Source organism: Eriocheir sinensis, chromosome 66, assembly GCF_024679095.1.
Source record: "Eriocheir sinensis breed Jianghai 21 chromosome 66, ASM2467909v1, whole genome shotgun sequence".
In the NCBI taxonomy this organism is placed as follows: Eukaryota; Metazoa; Arthropoda; class Malacostraca; order Decapoda; family Varunidae; genus Eriocheir; species Eriocheir sinensis.
Window position 1 is genome coordinate 374,048 of NC_066574.1, and position 23,806 is coordinate 397,853.

The 23,806-nt window shown below is 41.1% G+C and overlaps 1 protein-coding gene across 1 annotated transcript in view; it reads left to right on the forward strand.

The window, feature by feature from the left end:
* Positions 1-9,647, forward strand: part of LOC126987677 (actin-like protein 6B) — a 46,729-nt gene extending 37,082 nt beyond the window's left edge. Inside the window, exons 6-7 of the mRNA XM_050844802.1 lie at positions 3,928-4,197; positions 8,782-9,647. Of these exons, the coding sequence (XP_050700759.1) occupies positions 3,928-4,197; positions 8,782-9,183 (672 nt within the window). The 3' untranslated portion in view covers positions 9,184-9,647. The remainder of the gene's footprint in view (positions 1-3,927; positions 4,198-8,781) is intronic.
* The last annotated feature ends 14,159 nt before the right edge of the window (positions 9,648-23,806 follow it).

The following is a 23,806-nucleotide window of genomic DNA, read 5'->3' on the forward strand; positions in this document are numbered from 1 at the left end:
ATCTGAACAACCAAAACAATTAGAAGACTTGGAAAACTGTATACAGAGCCAGAGAAAACACGATTGAAGAGGCATGGAATAACGAAAGACAACGACAGTTTGAAAACGAGCTGGTAGTGTTACAAAATAAAATAAATGATTACATCAAAGTTAAAAATGGAGACGAGTGGACCGAGTGGAAAGTGGATATCAAGTTAAGGGAACATTTAAACATGGTTGTACAGTGCAAAATAACAGACATACTGCCTATGAAGGAAACAGATATCCATATATCAAAAGAAGAAGTTAAACGACAGTTACGTAAAATTAAATAAAAAAAAGCTCCAGGACTAAACGGACTAAAAAGAGATCTTTACGAAATTCTAGAAAGCAGTGACCTGTATGCAACAACTTACAAACTGTTTCAATAATATAATAGAAGAAGGAGAGATAAGTGATAATTGGAAAGCATCTAACACTATATTAATCCAGAAAAAGCCCAAGCCCACTGCAGCTGACCTAAAGCCCGTAGCCTTAACAAACACTTCATACAAAATGTTTATGGGAGTCCTCAGACAAAAGCTGGAAAAACACATGAAAGACACGGACAATATCAGTGAACTGCGATCTGGTTTCACAGAAGACAGAAGAATCACAGACAATTTATACATACTAAAATATTGCATTAATCAAAGTTAGAAAATGAAAAAAGAACTGATTGTGACCTCACTTGATTTAAAAAAAAGCTTTTGATTCAGTAGACAGAAGAAGACTTATTACAGCGCTGATGAATTATAAAGTCCACCCCAAAATTATCAAATTTATAGCAAACATATGTACAGATGACCCCACTAACATATTTCTAAACGGAACTAAACAGACAACAATAAATATAACAAATGGTATAAGGCAAGGATGCAATGCCTTGACATTCCTGTTCACAATCTTAACCTGTGAAATAATTACAGAACTAGAAATGATGGACATTGGTTTTAAAAATGAACACTTTAAAATACCTATTTTGTATTATGCAGATGACAGCTTACTACTATCACACTCAAAAGAAGAAGCAGCTGATAGTATAAAAAATATACAGCAAATAGCAGAAAGATATGGATTAATAATAAATAAAGAAAAACGCAGCATACCTATATACAACAAAAAAGAACAGGAAATTAGTATTGAAAATATTCTAGTAATTCAAAGTATAATATACCTAGGAGTCAAAATAACCAACAACAAAAACTGCTTCAATGACTTCAAAAAACAAAGACTAACAAAAGCTAGTGAGCCAGCTAACATTACATACAGTGTAATAGCAAGATGTAACAAATTACTAATTGGCAAAACTTACTGGAAGGGAATGGCACTGTCAGCAGTACTCTTTTCAGCTGAAATTATGGAATTCACTGAAGAAGAGATCACTAAATTACAGAGAATAGAAAACTCCGTCTACAGGGCAATATTACAAGTTCCAACTTATGCCGCCAACAGTGCCCTAAGAGGAGATATTGGTGCCTCATCTTGCTATGCCAGAGACATGAAAATTAAATTACTATTTGCTAAACATCTACTGAAAGAAGACAGAAATAACTTGGCCAGAAACATATTCCTTAAAGAAACAGAAAACACTAACACAAAGTGGACTAAAACTTTAAAGAAATATATGAATGAACTAAATATAAATATGACACAACTTGATAGCTTAACAAAGAATAATATAATAGAAAAAGTAAGGAGATGGGACTTAGAGAAATGGAAAAACGAAATACAGACAAAGTCAACATTAAGAATATATGAATTGTACAAAAAGAACCTAAAAGAAGAAACCTGGGCAGACAACACACTGGGTACAAAATTAATATTAAGAGGAAGAACTAACACCCTAACTCTAAACTGGAGGAACAGGTTTCAGAGGAAGAGTGAGGAGTGTCCGTGCTGTGGAGCAGAAGTAGAAACATTAGAACATTTTCTGCTGGACTGTGAAGAATATACAGAAATAAGACAAAACCAAAACTTTATACCGAACACAGAAAACCAAAGTAGAGAACACTTAATAGCCGATATACTAGTGTCTCAACCATTAACTCTGGAAGAAATTGAAGATAGAAAAAACTAAATTACAACAATATGGAACAGAAGAAAAAAGAAAACTGAACAAAACTAAAAGACAACAACGCCAATCAACAATCAAGAATTAAAAATAAGACATAAGTGGGAGCCGTTACAAAGGCAATCCCACGCCTACTACTGGACTGGACTGGACAACCACACCCAGACAACAAACAGCTGCATGCCGCGTGTCACCAGAACTGCGTGAATTGTGTCTTGCCTAGTTGTCTGTCATAACCTACGAGTGACTGTAAGAATAATATGCTTATTATGATCTCAGAAGCTGTACATAATCAGTATGTACGAGGAGATATTTCTTGCAACACTTGCCCGGCCGCCATTTGCATTGTTTGAAAACCACACAACCACACCCACACAACAAACAGCTGCATGCCGCGTGTCACCAGAACCGTGTGAATTGTGTCTTGCCTAGTTGTCTGTCATAACCTACGAGTGATGGTGAGAATAATATGCTTATTATGATATCAGAAGCTGTGCATCATCAGTATGTTTACGGGGATGTATTTTTCACAACACCAGCCCGGCCGCCATTTTCATTGCTTTACTCAAGGACACTTGTCAATTCAAGCAAAAATATATAAATTTCGGGAAACTGTACATTGTCAATGTTCTTTAACCCATACATATTTCTGAGCATTTTAAGAACTATTTTTTGTTTTTTTTTTTTTTTTTGTCAAAGTTTAGGGTGTGCGTTATATGCCGCAAAATACTAGTCATTCTGCTGTCCACCATGCATGCGCACTGTGGGAATACACAGCATTAAAAATGTTAATTGGCCTGGATTTGTTCTTTTTTGTCCGTTTGTGGTAATTGTGAGCGGTGAGGGAAATATGGAAGCAGTAAGCAAGTTGAACCTCTCTGCGAGCTATTTTGCGATTGTGGCGGCAGTTTATGTTCAATAGGCATTGAAAAGTCAATCATGATGTTAGTGATTTGATGATATATAACAGAAAGAGTTAGCAGATTATACCATAATACAGAAAACTACCAGAAGCTATAGGTTTGTCCAACTGTACCACGGGTGACCGCGAGCAACCGCCCTTACATTAGCAGACGACACCACGTGGATCACAAGCGTGTATTCAGAACTGCCAGCCAATTGTAAGGCAGCCGCCTTTTACTGCGGCTTCAGAACGACCTGTTCTCACTTCCCATTTTCTGCCTATTACCAAGATACGTATTTTGAGATAACGAGAGTAAAGTCGAAAAAAATTGTGATAACAAGGGAGTCAAGTAAAAATAAATAAAAGTATTTTTTTCCATGGGCTGGAACCAATAAGCGCTTTTTCATGTATTTCAATACCTCGAGTTTCGCGATCCTCAAGTTTAGCGCCATACCTGCGGAATGAAGCAAGCGCGAAACTCGAGAGGGTACTGTACTGCGTCCTTACGTGCCCCGTACCATATCTGAGGACACGCATACTGCGTCCTGGCTCGCTTTTGCCAATATACAAGTTATTTCATCTCTATATTTATGCTTACATCTCAAAAGTATCAATTAATTTATATATCTTTATGTTTACCATTTAATTCTGCATGTTTTCATTTATAATACATGATGATTATGTTGAGTTTATGGCTGAAAACTTGTTATATTCAATAGTGACATTTGAAATTTGGCGCGCTGTGATCTCGGATTTGTCGCGGGGCACTGTTTTTGCCCGGCCGTAGTGAAGGGGTTGAATCTTTGATACATGCTGCCCCAGGGATTTGACATTTTATAATTCTCAAAACCCATTACTTTATTTCTATTCTTACCTTCCAGATTTTATTTTTCTTTATTGTCCTGCCTTTTAACATTTTTTTTTTTTTCAGGCCAATAATTTTTTGAAAGAGTCTGGAGTAGATATCATACCTTCCTACATGGTGGCAGACAAACAACCAGTTAAGGAGGGTGATCGGCCCAAATGGAGTAAGAAAAATAACCTGCCTGAGGTAACGGCATCCTGGCATAACTACATGAAGCGGGAGGTTGTACGGGATTTCCAGCAGACTCTGTTACACTGCTCAGAGGCGCCCTATGATGAAGACACCATCATGAGCATTCCCACCGAGCCCTATGAATTTCCCTCAGGATACAATAATGTGAGGCCCTGTTTATGTTATTTATTTCTCATACAGGTAACTCGATTTACATGAGTATTGTGTCCTTGAAGACCTTTATTGCCTACTGTATCACTCTGACTCCTCTCCCTCTCATGATTCCTCCTCTGGCTGCCCTTCCCCTCGTGGTAGCACAGCAGCGAGGGTGTTATTGTTGTTGAGTAGCGTGGCAGCTTGGGTACTGTATTGTTGTTCAAGTGGCACGCGGGAAGAACTGAGCTCAGCTGTGTGGCCGCGGCGCCGTGCGAGTCCAGTTGCGTGAGACATCTGGTGGCCACTGCATAAAATATTGCGTATAAGTGAAAAAAACGTGTAAATTAAACATATATTTGGATTTTGGACCCCGCGTTATTTAAAAAATGTGTAAACCAAACTCGCGTAAATCGAGAGTTATCCTGTATCTTATAAATTTTAAAATTCTCTTGAACTTGGAGTTACCACCGGTGCTGTATTTCCTGTTGTTTGCCACATACTTTTGCACTCATAATTATTCCTACTTGAAGAGCACAATACACAGTATACAACACTTGATACAGTTATGCACATTGTATAACACCCTTTGCCACTGCCACCAAGCACCGCAATATTTTCAAACTGGTATCTGCAAACTCACCACGGCCGATTTTGCTTTAAGGCAAGTCAAGATGAGGAAAAAGCTTGCAATTGGAAGCAGTAATTCATTCACTCTCACAAGACCTTTGGGAGTTAGAGGTGATAGTTGGCAGCCCCACTATCTCTACATGAGCCTGCTTCAAATGCGCAGAACCGAGAGAGCCTGGGTTCGATTCCCGGGCGGAGTGGAAAAAAATGGGCGGCTTTTCCGATACCCTATGCTCCTGTTCACCCAGCAGTGAATGGGTATCAGGTATTAATCAGGGTTTGTGTCCCGTCTCCTGGGATCTGTTCCCTTCTCCTATAATTCCTTCCCCTCCTGTCTCTCTCCAGCATATGACCACAGATATTGCGCCGACTATACGAAACATTCCAACATTCAAATGCGCAGCTTCCCCCTCTCCTCCTCCCACCCTCCCTGGCCCCTCTCTTCCTTCAGCCTCTTCCACCTCATCCTCCTTGCCCTCCCCAACATCACCTCACTCCCTTACTTGCTCCGCTCCCATCTCGCCTCCCACATTAGCCCTTCTTAGCCCCCCCCCCTCACTGCTCTTTCCTGTCCCCTTCCTCATCCTCCTTCTTCCTCTCTTTCTTCCTCTTCTTCCTTTTCCTCTTCCCTATCCCATGCAGTACCTGCCCCTTCCTCCTCTCCCACTCCCTTTTCTTCCTTCCCCTTTTCCCCTTTTCCTCCTTCTCTTCCTCTTCTGTCTTTTCTTCCTCCTCCTCTTCCTCCCCCTCATTCTCCCTCCTCCTTTTCTTCTCCCCCCTCCTCCTCCTCCTCTTCCTCCTCCTCCTCCTGCTCCTCCTCCTCTTCCTCCCCTCATTCTCCCTCCTCCTTTTCTTCTCCCCCCTCCTCCTCCTCCTCCTCCTCTTCCCCTTCCCCTTCCCCTTCCCCCTCCACCTCCTTTTTTTTCTCCACCAACAGACCGTAAACAATCAAACCTTAGCAACCTTGGCTGGAATAGTTAGGAAGACATTTGCCGAAATGGGCGCAAGCCACTCCCGGTGAGGTATATATGGGCCCTCCAAAGACTCTTCCCATGTCCACACTAACCATTTCCCTATTGTCTCATCAACACCAGAGAGTAGTTCAGCATGCTCTCTAAAGACAGATCCTCTCTCTGTCCACACCACACTACATTCACACAACACACACCTTTTCCCAAAATTCAAAATTCAAAATGGCGTACCATCGCAGTGCCTCGGAGTCCCCGCCTGGGGGGGACCGCAAATTCTCCCAGGCAGGACTCCCCTTCTGGCTGCCGACTTGAGAGATGTCTTGATAACTCCTCGAACCTCTTTCCTACCAATTTCTGCAATATATGCAGTCTTCGTTCTAATTTTCATTATGTGGAACACCATCTCTCCTCTAAACCTCACCTTCTCTTCCTCACCGAAACACAGGTTTCTGACAGCAATCTCTACACTGTTCCCTCCTATTATATAATAAATTTCAAGCCAAAGCTGAATGTTGTGCCTACGTGCCTACTCTCATGCCCACGACCTTGACTCTTCAGAATTTTCCACCATCTGGCTAAGACTTCATTGTCATTCTATTACTAAATACATCTGTGCTGTTTATCTCTCACCTAACTCTACTAACTATGTAATATTCTCTGACTGCCATCTTGGGAGATTTCAATGTTCACCACCAGCTTTGGCTTTCATCCCGTCACTGACCAGCCTGGTGAACAAGCCTTCAACTTTGCTCTCCTAAACGACCTAGAGTAGTTGGTTCAGCACCCTGCATGTATTTACGACTGTCTTGGAGACAGGCCCAACATACTAAACCTCTTCCTTACCTCTAACCCTTCTGCTTACTCTGTCAAACTATTCTCTCCATTGGGCTCCTCTGATCATAACCTTATTTCTATATCTTGTCCTATCGCTCCTGTACATCCTCTGGACTTACCGAAGAGGCTATGCCTTTTGCATTTTGCTTCAGCTCGGTGGGACGACCTGAGGAAGTACTTTTCCGATTTCTCGTGGAATGATTACTGCTTCCAGGAGAGAGACCCCTCTGTGTGTGCCCAGCGCATCACAGAATGGAGGCATACATTCCATGTACTTTCTCTATGCCTTATGCTGAAAAGCCTTGGTTTAATCACACTTGTTCTCGTGCTGTCAAAGATGGAGAGGCAGCTCACAAAACATACCAGAGCCTTTGAACTTGCTAACCATGATCTCTAGATTTCCGCCCGGAATCATGCCAAATCTATTCTTCAACTTGCCAAAACCTCTTGTCCATAGCAAATGTCAAAATCTTGCTTTTTCTAATTCTTTCCGAGACTTGTGGCACCTAGCCAAAAATATCTCCTCTAATTTCACTTCTTCGTCTTTCCCTCCTCTCCGTAACCCTGACGGCAGCACGCCATCACAGATGTAAGTAAGACCATGGAAAATATCCCACTGATTCACCGGCAATACGCACAGATCTCACTCTCACTGAGTAAAAGGCTGAGAGGCCATGTGTGTGTGTGTGTGTGTATTTACCTAGTTGTAGTTTTACAGGGCCCAGGCTTATGCTCGTGTGGTCCCGTCTCCGTATCTGTATTTGTCCAACTTTTCCTTAAAGTTTTGCACACTCTTTGCTGATACTACATCCTCACTTAGTCTGCTCCAAACCTCTGTATTTCTTTGTGGGAAGCTGTATTTCTTTATGTCTCTCAAACATCTTCCCTTCCTCAATTTTTTACTGTGTCCTCTTGTGTTCCTGGTGTTTATTCCTTCTCTTAGTAGTAACTCCTCATTGTCTACTTCTTCCATTTTGCTCAATAATTTATAAATTTGTATTAGGTCTCCCCTTTCTCTTCTTTGTTCCAGTGTTGGTAGGTCCATTTCCTTTAATCTTTCTTCGTATGTTAATCCCTCTAATTCTGGAACCATTTTTGTTGCCATCCTTTGTATTCTTTCTAGTTTCTATGTGTTTCTTCTTATGGGGAGAACACACTGCCTCCACATATTCCAATTTTGGTCTAATCATAGTGGTTATTAACTTTTTCATCATATCCTTACCCATGTAGTGGAATGCTAATCCTATATTTCTCACCATTTTATACGTATCACCGAATGTCCTATTAACATGACTCTCAGGCTGTTGATTATCTTGTATTGTCACTCCCAGGTCTCTCTCTTCTTGAACTTTCTTTAATATTTCTCCATCTCCCATTTTATATGTCCATTTTGGTCTCCCTTCACTCTTTCCCATTTCCATTACATGATATTTCTTCACATTGAATTCCATCTCTCATTTAATACTCCATTTCCAAATCCTGTTCAGGTCATCTTGCCAAATTTCACAGTCCCTACTGTTTCTCATATGTCTTTGCAGTTTTGCATCGTCTGCAAACAGGCTCATATAACTGTTTACTCCCTCTGGCATGTCATTCACATATACCAGGAAAAGTACTTGTGCGCTATTATCATCTCTATTATCACGTGGTCACTCTTTCCCAGGGAGCACCCATATTTTAATTCATTCATCAAGTGCATTCCTTTTGTTAACACCAGGTCCAGTCTCGCCGGTTTGTCGTCACTTCTGTGTCTCGTGTTTTCCTTCACCCATTGCATCATCAAGTTTTCCATCGTCAGTCTTAAAAACTGGAGAGGGTCTGCCTCCCTTACTCCCCCTATGTTTGAAGATTTCATCACCTGGGCTACTCCAGTGCCCATGGCTGCATTGGTTAATGCAAATATTTCATTGCAATTTTCATTCATTCTTGTTTTGATTCCTACTCTTTCCTAAGTTTTTTTTCTTAGAAGTTTGAAGGTTGCTAAAAATCACATGACACCAGAGGAGTGTGTGACAAATTTTTGTAAAAGGAACTTTCAACTTGGGAATTGTTTTAATTTTACTCTAGGTTAACTTGTGTATGTAATCATCTTTAATTTTTTTGTGGCTAGCATCTTGGGTGTGGGAACAGACAAGTCTCACATAAAAATAAATTCCCACAGGAATATGGCCTTGAGCGGTACAGGATCACTGAGAGTCTCTTCGATCCCAGCTACATCAAAGGCGTTGGATCCACCATGCTGGGAATGTCTCACGTTGTCTCCACCAGCATTGGCCTGTGTGACATTGACCTTCGGCCAAGTCTCTATTCTGGGGTAATAGTAACAGGTGGAAACTCACTTTTGAATGGCTATGTTGAACGCCTCAACCGTGACTTGTCAAGCCGCACCCCACCAAATATGAGGTTTAAGTTGATCTCCTCGACTGGCACTACAGAGAGAAGGTTTGGTTCTTGGATTGGTGGGTCCATCCTTGCATCCCTGGGGTCCTTCCAGCAAATGTGGATTAGCAAACAGGAATATGAGGAGTCAGGCAAATCACAAGTGGAGAGGAAATGTCCATAGATTAGGTCTTGTGAATTTTTGTGCTAAATAGAGTAACTGATATTTTAACAGTATCTGCAAAATAAGATTAAGTTACTTAACTTTTATGAAGGCTGAGGGATTTGAGTAGCATTTTCTACTGTTTCATTAGTGAAATCTTGCATGCACATTTAAAGGAAGGAGCTTGAATGAAAACAAGACATGCAGTGAGAGCCCATGACAAGTCATCTGACCATGCTGTTGCCAACAGTAGTTCTGATTTCTTGAGAAAGAGCAGGAAACGGTAATCAGTGCTGATCTGAAGGAGAATGGAACATGATCTTAGAAATAATCCCATGTTTTGCTATTACTGTATTTTATTAACAACCTGTGTTCACGACACTTTTTTTGTATAGGATGAAATGCTTTATTTCAGCATTGATTCAGTAATTGATTCATGTGGTAATGATGTGTAAAAATTGGTGAATATATTTTAATCTCTCCTATCACATTTATATTTATCACAATCACTTGAGTCTGATAGTGCCAACCAAAACAGCCCAAAAGGCAGCCCATCTGTTGTTTAAGATGAGCTTAGGCAAATATATAGAAATAAAGGACTAGAGCATGCAAGTTTCCATGCAGGGAAAAGCAGTGGATCTATATGCTGAGAGAAACAGCATGGCCCCCCCCTTCCTCCCCCCTCTCTCTCTCTCTCTCTCTCTCTCTCTCTCTCTCTCTCTCTCTCTCTCTCTCTCTCTCTCTCTCTCTCTCTCTCTCTCTCTCTCTCTCTCTCTCTCTCTCTGTCTCTCTCTCTCTCTCTCTCTCTCTCTCTCTCTCTCTCTCTCTCTCTCTCTCTCTCTCTCTCTCTCTCTCTCTCTCTCTCTCTCTCTCTCTCTCTCTCTCTCTCTCTCTCTCTCTCTCTCTCTCTCTCTCTCTCTCTCTCTCTCTCTCTCTCTCTCTCTCTCTCTCTCTCTCTCTCTCTCTCTCTCTCTCTCTCTCTCTCTCTCTCTCTCTCTCTCTCTCTCTCTCTCTCTCTCTCTCTCTCTCTCTCTCTCTCTCTCTCTCTCTCTCTCTCTCTCTCTCTCTCTCTCTCTCTCTCTCTCTCTCTCTCTCTCTCTCTCTCTCTCTCTCTCTCTCTCTCTCTCTCTCTCTCTCTCTCTCTCTCTCTCTCTCTCTCTCTCTCTCTCTCTCTCTCTCTCTCTCTCTCTCTCTCTCTCTCTCTCTCTCTCTTTTTATATAATTATATTTTTACATTTTTGAGCAAGGCTTATATTGTCCTGGTTTTACTCCATTTTGCCAACATACATTTCTTCAAATTTGTGAATAACATTGACACAACTTTATTTGGTCATGATTCCACTTATCAGCTGATCTGTTTTGGAAAATGTGATTTTTCTCCTTCCTTTTTTGCCTTGTATGAAACTCGACATTATCTGCATGGGGACTCCAATCTGCCAGCTAATCTCAGTATCTTCATAAGTTGCAGTAGTCGGGGAAACTATCCGCATGAAAGCAAGTGTGCAAACTATGACAATACAGATAGTCACAACAGGGTTTGGTTCCGAGAGGCAAGATGTAAGTTGACTTGGTCATTAGTCAAAATTTACATTAAAGGCAAAATAAAATGTACACTGTGTATTATTACATACCTATCAGATATAACGCCTCCGTGGTCTAGTGGTCAGCATGCCTGGCTTCTACTCCGCGGGCCCAGGTTCGAATCCCGGCCCGGGCAGTCGGCGTGCAGCTCACCCAGCTGTTCGTCCTCCCTCTCGGGCTGGTCGATAAATGGGTACCTGGGGAAACCTGGGGAAGGTAAACTGTGGTAACCCGGATGTCACACTGGCCCCATGTCCCGGGGTAACGGGCTCCCTCCCACCACAGGCTCAAGGGCCAATGTTACAATGGCCACACGCTGCTGCAGCGTATGCCCCCAACTTTACCTTTACCTTTTATTAGATATGACCGACATCCAGTGGTTGACTTTATCCCTCATTTGCTAGACAACTGGGCACCTACTATAGACCTGTGCAGTATACAGGAATCATCTCCTCTTTATGTTTTGCGGTGTATAACGCACACCTTTTTCATTCAAAATATGCCAGAAAGTTCCCCTATTGCAGTATACGCCGAAGGTACAAATTTTTATTTATTTTTTTATTTTTTGACTGCCTTTTGCCTTCGTAATTTTGAAGTTTGTGTAGGGTTTTATGGGTCAGCATGACTCCTAGGCTGTCACACAACTTTGTGTCATTCTCATATGAGTGTAGCTCATTTCCTAAATTTATATCACAACTAGGTAAATACAAGGAAGGGGAAAGGGAGGAGGAGGGACAGAGTGAATGATAAAAAAAATACAGATAGGGGATGTAAGAAGGGAGAACAAGGAAAAGGAGTGGAGGAAACAGGGAGAGATAGAGAGGATGAAAACAAGGAGAAAGAAGGAGGAGGAGAGAGAGGGAGAGTCAGGGTCAAGCTTTTGGTTGGAGCTGACTTCTCCTCCTTTTGACTCTCACTTTGCTCATCCCCTGTGTGTGTGTGTGTGTGTGTGTGTGTTCTTACCTAATTGTATTTCCACAAGATTGAGTCAAGCTCGTTTTGTCCCGTCTTTTGACATCAATTCATCATACTTTTTTTTAAAACTGAATATTTTTGACACACAACTTCTTCCGGTAGCACATTCCATTTATCTATCACTCTATCCAGGAAACTGTCCTTTCTAACATCTTTATTTAGCCTTTTCTTGTATAGCTTTTTGCAGTGTCCTCTTAACCATTTCCTTGCATGCGGGACGGGACGCAACTATCCCCTCAGGCGCAGTCAGGCAGCCCAACCTTTTAACCATTGTGTCTCAAAAACTATTCATCACAGCTAAAAACCAAAAACACCATTAGAAAGAGGAGGTCCAGATCTATAGGAGTCGGTTATGTATGCCTCTCTTGCGAACGTACATGCACGTTCAGGGAGTGTTGAATGTTAACATTTACGTCGGTGCGTCTGGGTCGATCAGCCATATTTAGAGAACTGTGGATATCTCTCCTTTAGATTCTGGCAAGGGAGTATTGCCAACTGCAATATTTACAACTATTTGGTCAAAGAATCAATCAGGTGATAGGTGAAGCTATGCAAAAATGCCGCTACATTGGGCAAGAACATCCACCAGTTACTCGATTTGCCACGCTGGGCTGATATGATTTTCCACCAAATTTAGTGAAGAACCCATTCAATTGGCAATTCTGTGTTGTGAGAATTAGTGTTGGGACACTTTCATATGCGGGAAATTTGAGTGCGGATGGAGCTCACAGCGAGCGTTTAACACCACCAGCAAATACGCCTAACGCTCACTGCGAGCGTTTAGCAATGAAAGGGTTAAAGATGATTGACTAGGTATTATGTATTTATTTACATCTATCTTCTCTATTCTTTCAACACATTTATACAGCATGATCATGTCCCCTCTTTCTCTTCTTTCTGTGAGGGTAGGCAGTTGTAGTTTCTGAAGTCTTTCTTCATAGCTGAGATCTCTTAGACTTGGTACCCACCTCGTGGCTGCTCTTTGCACCTTCTCTATTTTCTTTGTGTCTTTTCAAATGGGGGTTCCATACTACTGCTGCATACTCAAGTGTTGGGCGTATGAATGATGTAATTATTTTCTTTACCATTTTGTCATCAATGTAAGTAAACGCAACTCTCATATTTGTTAGTAAATTATACATATTTTGCATGTGTGTGTGTGTGTGTGTGTGTGTGTGTGTTCATATAATCTAATGGGGAAGGAGAAAGGGAGGAAGAGAGTGATAGAGTGAGAGGTAAGGCTATAGATAAGAGAGTGTGAGAAAGGAGGAAATAAGGGAAATGAGTGGAGGAAATGGGACGGGAAAAAAAAAAGGATAGAAAAAAGGTGTGAGTGAGAGGGAAAGAGATTAAAAGAGAAAAACTGGGAAGGAGGGGAAAGAAAAAGAAGAAAGAAATGAGAAGGAAGGAGAATAATATGGGGGCAGAGAAGGAGAAGAAAGAAAGGAAGTATGTAGGAGAGAACCAGGGAAAAGCCTAGCGCTGTTTAACCGTACATATTTCTGAGCATTTTAACCCGTGGGCATCAGCTATGAGAAAGCCGAGAAGTGGCCGATAAATGGCACCATTACACTGCATTTTGAGACTAAAAATAGAGCATGGAACGTACATCAGCGTACTCCTCTCATAACCATAAAGCCGTTAAAAATATTTATTTATACTCAAATTTCATTCTTTTTGGGTGGTGTTTGTTACAAAATAAACAGTCTCATGATACCTGGCATCTAGCCGAGAGTCGCTTGTTGTCTACTTTAGAGAATTTGACAAGTGATTACTGTCTGCCATGACCTTACAGCACCACCTATGACAAATAAACCCACCTCAAGATCAGTCACCCACCACAATGACCCAGCGCATGCATGGTGGGTTGCTCAATGCCGCCACCGCCTACAATTAGCTCGAATTAGGCGTTTTGAGCCGAGCCCCATACGGGGCTATCGTTTCAGTGGACTGACCCGTGGGAGCCCAAAAATGGGTCCGTCGACGCTGCCTGGGTTAAGCATTGAATATTTTTTCCAAAACTGTTGTCTTAAAGTTTAGGGTGCGCGGTATACGCTGGAGCGTGTTATACGCCGCAGAATACGGTATTATTGTATGATTTACTCAACCATGTCCTGCATATGCAATCCTTATCAGTAATTTACTTAAAAAATGAGTTACGCAGTAACATGGCCGTGTGTCACTGCCAATCAGCTGAGACTTATAAAGAGTGGAGATAACTGGGTAGACTCACTCCACCCTTGCTCAGCTTATGTGCTGGTCAACTATAATCGGTTCACCCAAGTCTGAGGTGTGCATTATTGTGCGCTGGCAACCTGTTGTCCCATGGCGTGTCCAATTGCGTGGATAATATATCATAGCCCACGCATAGGAAACAGTCATCAGAGTCAATAATATCATCATCATCATCATTTCATTTAACGTCTATTTTCACTTCCTGAGCGGTTGGATGCTTTATGGCTCTCCTCCATTCTACTCTGTTTTCTGCCCAATGCTCATCCAATCCCATCAATGCCAAGTCATCCTGTATACACCTTCTCCACGTTTTCCTAGGTCTACCAACTGGTCTCCTTCCTTCTACCTTCAATCTCCAAAACTCCCAGCACTGTATCCTCCCCTGCTCTCTTTACATGTCCAAACCATCGGGGTCTTTCCCCTCTGAGCACTGTTTCAAGGTCCTCTACTCTACTCCACATCTGTTAGCTACATCTGCACTGGACACCCCGTCGTGCCATATAGGACCTCAGCATTCCGCAATCACTTGCTCTCAATACCTCCATCAATTTTCTAGTTAGAGCCCATGTTTCTGCTCCATGCAACATCACTGATCTAATACACACTTGGTACACCCCTGCTCTGCTCTTTAGAGGGATTCTATAATTCACAAGTAAACTAGCCACCTCCCTCCACTTTAACCACACTGCCACCACTCTTGCTCTCACTGTCCTCTCCACTCCCGCCTCACAGTCTAGAACATCTCCCAGTTAACAGAAATGTTCCACTTCATCCAGCTTTCCTCCATTTACCTGTAGTTCATCCCTCTCAGTTTCTTGTCCTTGCTGTCTCCTTACACAAGCTGGTCATGTAAAATTCTGCCCTCCTCTTACATTTCTGAGGCCTGAGCATCTATGGTGGCACCACTGCCTGCAACATGTGCACTAGATTGAATTTACATCTACTCCCCTCCCACAGCATCCGCATGGATATTTTCCTGATTTAATCTTTTCTCTTGCTTCTTTTCCAGTCACCATGTACTTTGTTTTTTCCATATTAATTTTCAAACCTCTCTCCTCCATTCCTTCCTTCCAATTATTAAACTTTTCTTTCACTTCTGCTGTCTCTGCATTTACTACCAAGTCATCTGCATTCAGCACCTCCCATGGTGCCTCTCCTCTTGCTTCTTTTGTTGCCTCCTCCATTACTGTTATAAACAAGAGAGGGCTAAGGGCAGATCCCTGGTGAACCCACACTCCAATTTCGAACTCACCTGATGTTCCCACCACTGTTTTCATTCTCAATTTTGTACCTTCATATAATCCCATCACCGATTCAACCAATCTTTCTGGTACTCTTTGCCTTCTCAATGCCCATCTTATAATTTCCCTTGGTACTCTGTCAAATTCCTTCTCTAGATCTACAAAAAAACATGATACAGTCTCCTCCTCTTCTCCATAAACCTCTCCTGAAGCCCTCTCATAGTATATATTGCTTCAGTTGTTGATCTCCCACGGCAAAAGCCAAACTGACATTTATTAATTCTTATTATCCTTCTCAGCCTCTTCTCCAGGACTTTTTCATATTCCTTCATGTCATGCTCCAGTAACCTTATCACCCTATATAGTTACCACATTTCAAAGATCTCCTTTCCCTTTAAAAATGTATATAGTGTAGCTTCCTTTCCAGTCTTCTGGTATCTCTCCATTTTTTAATACATCGTTTAACACTCTTGTCAATCCCACCACTTCTTCCTTTCCTGCTGCTTTTATTAAATCTACTGTTAGCCCTGTAGGTCCTGCTGCTCTACCATTTTTCATTTCCTTTAGTGGTTCTTTTACTTCCTCTTCTGTAGTTTTTCTTGTGGGCCTTCTACTTTTACGGTTTCATTTATCGTATATTCATTTTCCTCATTTAACAGTTCACTGAAATATTTACTCCCCTTCTGGCTGCCAACCTGAGAGGTGTCTTGATAACTCCTCGAACCTCTTTCTTATCAATTTCTACAACATTCGCGGTCTTCGTTCTAATTTTCATTCTGTGGAACACCATCTCTCCTCCTCTAAACCTCACCTTCTCTTCCTCACCGAAACACAGGATTCTGAGGCTACTGACAGCATCCTCTACTATGTTCCCTCCTACTATATCTATCCTAAATCTCAATCCAAAGCTGGATGTTGCGCCTACGTGCGCAAGGACATCACTTGCTCTCATGCCCATGACCTTGACTCTTCAGAATTTTCCACCATCTGGCTAAGGCTTCATTGTCATTCTATTACAAAATACATCTGTGCTGCTTATCTCTCCCTAATTCTACTAAGTATGTAAAATTCTTTGACTACGTGAACTCTAAAGTGGAGCATATCTTTATCCACTCGCTCTTCACTGAAATCTCCATCTTGGGAGATTTCAATGTTCACCACCAGCTTTGGCTTTCATCCTCTTTCAATGACCAGCCTGGTGAACAAACCTACAACTTTGCCCTCCTCAAAACCTAGAACAGTTGGTTCAGCACCCTACATGTATTCCCGACCGTCTTGGAGACAGGCCCAACATTCTAGACCTCTTCCTTACCTCAAACCCTTCTGCTTATTCTGTTAAACTGTTCTCTCCGTTGGGCTCCTCCGATCACAATCTTATTTCTGTATCCTGTCCTATCACTCCTGTACACCCTCTGGACCCGCCGAAGAGGCGATGCTTCTGGCATTTTGTTTCAGCTCGGTGGGACAACCTGAGGATGTACTTTTCCAATTTCCCGTGGAATGATTACTGCTTCCAGGATGGAGACCCCTCTGTGTGTGCTCAGCGCATCACAGAGGTGATTGTCTCTGGAATGGAGGCATACATTCCTCGTTCTTTCTCTACTCCTCACGCTAAAAAGCTTTGGTTTAATCACGCTTGTTCTCGTGCAGTCAATGATAGAGAGGCAGCTCACAAAAGGTACCAGAGCCTTCAAACTAATGCTAATTATGAACTTTACATTTCTGCCCGGAATCGTGCCAAATCCATTCTCCGACTAACTAAAAACTCTTTCATTAATAGAAAATGCCAAAACCTTGCTTTCTCTTAACTCTTCCCGTGACTTCTGGCATCTAGCCAAAACATTTCCTCCAACTTCACTTCTTCATCTTTCCCTCCACTCCTCAGTCCTGACGGCAACACTGCCGTCCCATCTATTTCTAAGGCTGAACTCTTCTCTCAATCTTTTTTCTAAAAACTCCACTCTGGACGATTCTGGGCATATTCCTCCTACTCATCCCCCCTCTGATTCTTTTATGCCTGTTATAAGGCTTCTTCAAAATGATGTTTTCTATGCCCTCTCTGGCCTCAATCCTCAGAAGGCTTATGGACCTGATAGAGTGTCTCCTATTGTCCTTAGAAACTGTGCCTCCGTGCTTTCACCCTGCCTAGCCAAACTCTTTCACCTCTGCCTATCAACATCTACCTTTCCTTTCTGCTGGAAGTATGCCTTCATACAGACTGTGCCTAAGAAGGGTGACCGTTCCAATCCCTCAAACTACCGTCCTATAGCTTTACTTTCTTGTCTATCTAAAGCTTTTGAATCAGTCCTTAACCGGAAGATTCAAAAGCACCTTTTCCACTTCTGACCTTCTATCTGATCGCCAGTATGGGTTCCGCAAGGGGCATTCTACTGGTGATCTCCTTGCCTTCCTAACTGACTCTTGGTCATCCTCTCTTAGCCGTTTCGGTGAAACCTTTGCTATTGCGCTGGACATATCAAAAGCTTTTGATAGGGTCTGGCACAAATCTTTGCTTTCCAAACTACCCTCCTACAGTTTCTATCCTTCTCTCTGTACCTTTATCTCCAGTTTCCTTTCAGACCGTTCTATTTCTACTGTAGTAGACAGTCTCTGTTCTTCCCCTAAACCTATTAACAGTGGTGTCCCAAAGGGATCTGTCCTATCTTCCACTCTCTTTCTGTTGTTCTTTGATGATTTTCTTTCCAAAACGAACTGTCCTATCCATTCTTACGCCGATGACTCCACTCTGCATTACTCAACTTCTTTTAATAGAAGACTCATCTTACAGGAACTTAACGATTCAAGGCTGGAGGCAACAGAACGATTATTATTTCCGATTGGGACAAGAGGAACCTAGTGTCCTTCAACGCCTCAAAAACACAGTTTCTCCACCTATCCACTCGACACAATCTTCCAAACAACTATCCCCTATTCTTTGACAACACCCAGCTATCACCTTCTTCAACACTAAACATCCTCGGTCTATCCTCAACTCAAAATCTCTACTGGAAACTTCATATCTCATCTCTTACTAAATCAGCTTCCTCGAGGCTGGGCGTTCTGTACCGTCTCTGCCAGTTCTTCTCCCCCGCACAGTTGCTGTCCATATACAGGGGCCTTGTCCGCCCTCGAATGGAGTATGCAGCTCATGTGTGGGAGGGTCCACTCACACAGCTCTCCTTGACAGAGTGGAGCCAAAGACTCTTCGTCTCATCATCTCTCCTCCTCATACTGATAGTCTTCTACATCTCAAATTCCGGCACCATGTTGCCTCTCTTTCAATCTTCTATCGATATTTTCATGCTGACTGCTCTTCTGAACTTGCTAACTGCATGCCTCCCCCCTCCCGCGACTTTCTACTCTTGCTCATCCCTTTACTGTCCAAACCCCTTATGCAAGAGTCAACCAGCATCTTCACTCTTTCATCCCTCACGCTGGTAAACTCTGGAACAATCTTCCTTCATCTGTATTTCCTCCTGCCTACGACTTGAACTCTTTCAAGAGGAGGGTATCAGGACACCTCTCCTCCCGAAATTGACCTCTCGTTTTGGACACTCCTTTGACCTCTATTCAGGAGCAGTAAGTAGCAGGATTTTTTTTTTTTTCTTTGCGCCGTTGTCTCCTTAGCTGTAAAAAAAAAAATTATATATATATATATATATATATATATATATATATATATATATATATATATATATATATATATATATATATATATATATATATATATATATATATATATATATATATATATATATATATATATATATATATATATATATATATATATATATATATATATATATATATATATATATATATATATATATATATATATATATATATATATATATATATATATATATATATATATATACCCTTCCTCACTAACTATTTCCCTATTGTATCACCAACACCGGAGAGTAGTTCAGAATTCTCTCTAAAGACAGATCCTCTCTTTATCCACACCACACTACATTCTCACAACATAAACACCTTTTCCCTAAATTAAAATTTCAAAATGGCACACATACACCAAGCCTCGGAGTCCCCACCTGGGGGGGGGACCACAAATTCCCCCAGGGAGGACTCCCCTTCGGGCTGCCGAACCCAGAGGTGTCTTGATAACTCCTCGAACCTCTTTCTTCTCAATTTCTGCAACATTCATGTCTTCGCCTAATTTTCATTCTGTGGAACATCATCTCTCCTCCTCTAAACCTCACCTTCTCTTCCTTACTGAAACACAGGTTTCTGAGGCTACTGACAGCAATCTCTACTCTGTTCCCTCCTACTATCTCTATCCTAAATTTCAATCCAAAGCTGGATGTTGCGCCTACGTGCGCAACGACATCACTTGCTCTCGTGCCCACGACCTTGACTCTTCTGAATTTTCCACCATCTGGTTAAGACTTCACTGTCATTCTATTACTAAATACATCTGTGCATTTTATCTCTCACCTAACTCTACCAACTATGTAAAATTCTTTGACTATTTGAATTCTAAAGTGGAGCACATCTTGACCCACTCTCCCTTCGTTGAAATCTCCATCCTAGGAGATTTCAATGTTCACCACCAGCTTTGGCTTTCATCCTCTTTCACTGACCATCCTGGTGAACAAGCCTACAACTTTGCTATCCTCAACGACCTAGAGCAGTTGGTCCAGCACCCTACACGTATTCCTGACCGTCTTGGAGATCGGCCCAACATTCTAGACCTCTTCCTTACCTCAAACCCTTCTGCTTATTCTGTCAAACTGTTCTCTCCGTTGGGCTCCTCCGATCACAATCTTATTTCTGCATCCTGTCCTATCGCTCCTGTACACCCTCTGGACCCACCGAAGAGGCGATGCTTCTGGCATTTTGCTTCAGCTAGTTGTGAAGACCTTAGGAGGTACTTTTCCGATTTCCCGTGGAATGATTATTGCTTCCAGGATAGAGACCTCTGTGTGTGCTCAGCGCATCACAGAGGTGATTGTCTCTGGAATGGAGGCATACATTCTCGTTCTTTCTCTACTCCTCACGCTAAAAGCCTTGGTTTAATCACGCTTGTTCTCGTGCTGTCAATGATAGAGAGGTAGCTCACAAAAGATACCAGAGCCTTCAAACTAATGCTAATTATGAACTTTACATTTCTGCCCGAAATCGTGCCAAATCTATTCTCCGACTAACCAAAATTCTTTCATTAATAGAAAATGTCAAAACCTTGCTTTCTCTAACTCTTCCCGTGACTTCTGGCATCTAGCCAAAACATCTCCTCCAACTTCCCTTCTTCATCTTTCCCTCCACTCCTCAGTCCTGACGGCAACACTGCCGTCTCATCTATCTCTAAGGCTGAACTCTTCTCTCAAACTTTTTCTAAAAACTCCACTCTGGACGATTCTGGGCATATTCCTCCTACTCATCCCCCCTCTGACTCCTTTATGCCTGTTATAAAGATTCTTCAAAATGATGTTTTCTATGCCCTCTGGCCTCAATCCTCAGAAGGCTTATGGACCTGATGAGTGCCTCCTATTGTCCTTAAAACTGTGCCTCCGTGCTGTCACCCTGCCTGGTCAAACTCTTTCGCCTCTGCCTGTCAACATCTACCTTTCCTTCTTGCTGGAAGTATGCCTTCATACAGCCTGTACCTAAGAAGGTGACCGCTCCAATCCCTCAAACTACCGTCCTAGAGCTGTACTATCTTGTCTATCTAAAGCTTTTGAATTAATCCTTAACCGAAGATTCAAAAGCACCTTTCCCCTTCTGACCTTCTATCTGATCGCCAGTATGGGTTCCGCAAGGGCGTTCTACTGGTGATCTCCTAGCCTTCTTAACTGACTATTGGTCATCCTCTCTTAACTGTTTCGTGAAACTTTTGCTATTGCGCTGGACATATCAAAAGCTTTTGATAGGGTCTGGCACAAATCTTTGCTTTCTAAACTACCCTCCTACGGTTTCTATCCTTCTCTGTACCTTTATCTCCAGTTTCCTTTCTGACCGTTCTATTTCTGCCGTGGTAGACGGTCACTGTTCTTCCCCTAAATCTATTAACAGTGGTGTCCCACAGGGTTCTGTCCTATCTCCCACTCTTTTTCTGTTGTTCATTGATGATCTTCTTTCCAAAACGAACTGTCCTATCCATTCCTATGCCGATGATTCCACTCTGCATTATTCAACTTCTTTTAATAGAAGACCCACCCTTCAGGAACTTAACGACTCAAGGCTGGAGGCTGCAGAACGCTTAGCCTCAGACCTTACTATTATTTCCGATTGGGACAAGAAGAACCTGGTGTCCTTCAACGCCTCAAAAACACAGTTTCTCCACCTATCCACTCGACACAATCTTCCAAACAACTATCCCCTATTCTTTGACAACACCCAGCTATCACCTTCCTGAACACTAAACATCCTCGGTCTATCCTTAACTCAAAATCTCAACTGGAAACTTCATATCTCATCTCTTACTAAATCAGCTTCCTCGAGGCTGGGCGTTCTGTACCGTCTCCGCCAGTTCTTCTCCCCTGCACAGTTGCTGTCCATATACAGGGGCCTTGTCCGCCCTCGTATGGAGTATGCATCTCATGTGGGGGGCTCCACCACACAGCTCTTCTGGACAGAGTGGAGGCAAAGGCTCTTCGTCTCATCAGCTCTCCTCCTCATACTGATAGTCTTCTACATCTTAAATTCCTACGCAATGTTGCCTCTCTTTCTATCTTCTATCGATATTTCCACGCTGACTGCTCTTCTGAAATTGCTAAATGCATGCCTCCCTCCCGCAGCCCGCTGCACTCGACTTCTACTCATGCTCATCCCTATACTGTCCAAACCCTTATGCAGAGTTAACCAGCATCTTCACTCTTTCATCCCTCACGCTGGTAAACTCTGGAACAATCTTCCTTCATCTGTATTTACTCCTGCCTCGACTTGAACTCTTTCAAGAGGAGGTATCAGGACACCTCTCCTCCCAGAAACTGACCTATCTTCGCCACCTCTTTGGATTCTTTTTAGAGCAGCGAGTAGCGGGCTTTTTTATTAATGTTTACTTTTTGTGCCCTTGAGCTGCCTCCTTTTATATATATATATATATATATATATATATATATATATATATATATATATATATATATATATATATATATATATATATATATATATATATATATATATATATATATATATATATATATATATATATATATATATATATATATATATATATATATATATATATATATATATATATATATATATATATATATATATATATATATATATATATATATATATATATATATATATATATATATATATATATATATATATATATATATATATATATATATATATATATATATATATATATATATATATATATATGTGTGTGTGTGTGTGTGTGTGTGTGTGTGTGTGTGTGTGCATAATATATATATATATATATATGCATTATATATATATATATATATATATATATATATAATGCATATATATATATATATATATATATATATATATATATATATATATATATATATATATATATATATATATATATATATATAACAGGACTCAGTTCTGATCTAGTATCAACACTAGAAGAGAATCTATCCCAAAATGAGTCCCATTCTGAGAATTCTCCATCGAATCTCAGTAATTTAATTTTGCGAGATCCAAAATTTGTTTCAAGCTCACTGGATGTGGGATCCTCAACCAAGGATGAATTAATTTGAGTTATAAAAGGAGACTTTCTTCCAGTGTAGCCTTTTTCTATAAAGGCTTTATAAAATTCATCTCATCCTGCAGTTCATTAAAAGGAATCGTTGCCTCAGAGCTGTTAATTGATTTTCTAAATGGCAGCTCCCAGGCTTTAAGTTTTGTTTGATCTATATATACTATAGCTTCCATAGCCTGATATATATATTTTGTCAGCTATATATATGTGCACATATACTTGTGTGCCTGTAATATTTTTCTGGTTTGTAGACATACTGAGTCAAATGTAAAACTAACATGCCCAAGAGAGCTGGGTCAGGAAAATCCCATGAGCCAACCATAGTCTCTCTGCAGACTCCTTATACGCTCTATATATATATATATATATATATATATATATATATATATATAGGGTATATACTATATATATATATATATATATATATCCAATATATATCCTCACTGCTATATATATGGCATATATATTTTTTATATTGTTCCAATATATATATGTAATGAGTTTCTAAGCATTACTCTTCAGTGCTCCCTTCAGAGAGTTTATTAACAGGACTCAGTTCTGATCTAGTATCAACACTAGAAGAGAATCTATCCCAAAATGAGTCCCATTCTGAGAATTCTCCATCGAACTCCAGTAATTTAATTTTGCGTAGATCCAAAATTTGTTTCAAGCTCACTGGATGTCTGGGATCCTCAACCAAGGATGAATTAATTTGAGTTAAGAGTAAAAGGAGACTCTCTTCCAGTGTAGCCTTTTCTATAAAGGCTTTATAAAATTCATCTTCATCCTGCAGTTCATTAAAAAGGAATCGCGTTGCCCCAGAGCTGTTAATTGATTTTCTAAATGGCAGCTCCAGGCTTTAAGTTTTGTTTGATCTATGTACACTAAAGCTCTGGAGCTCTTA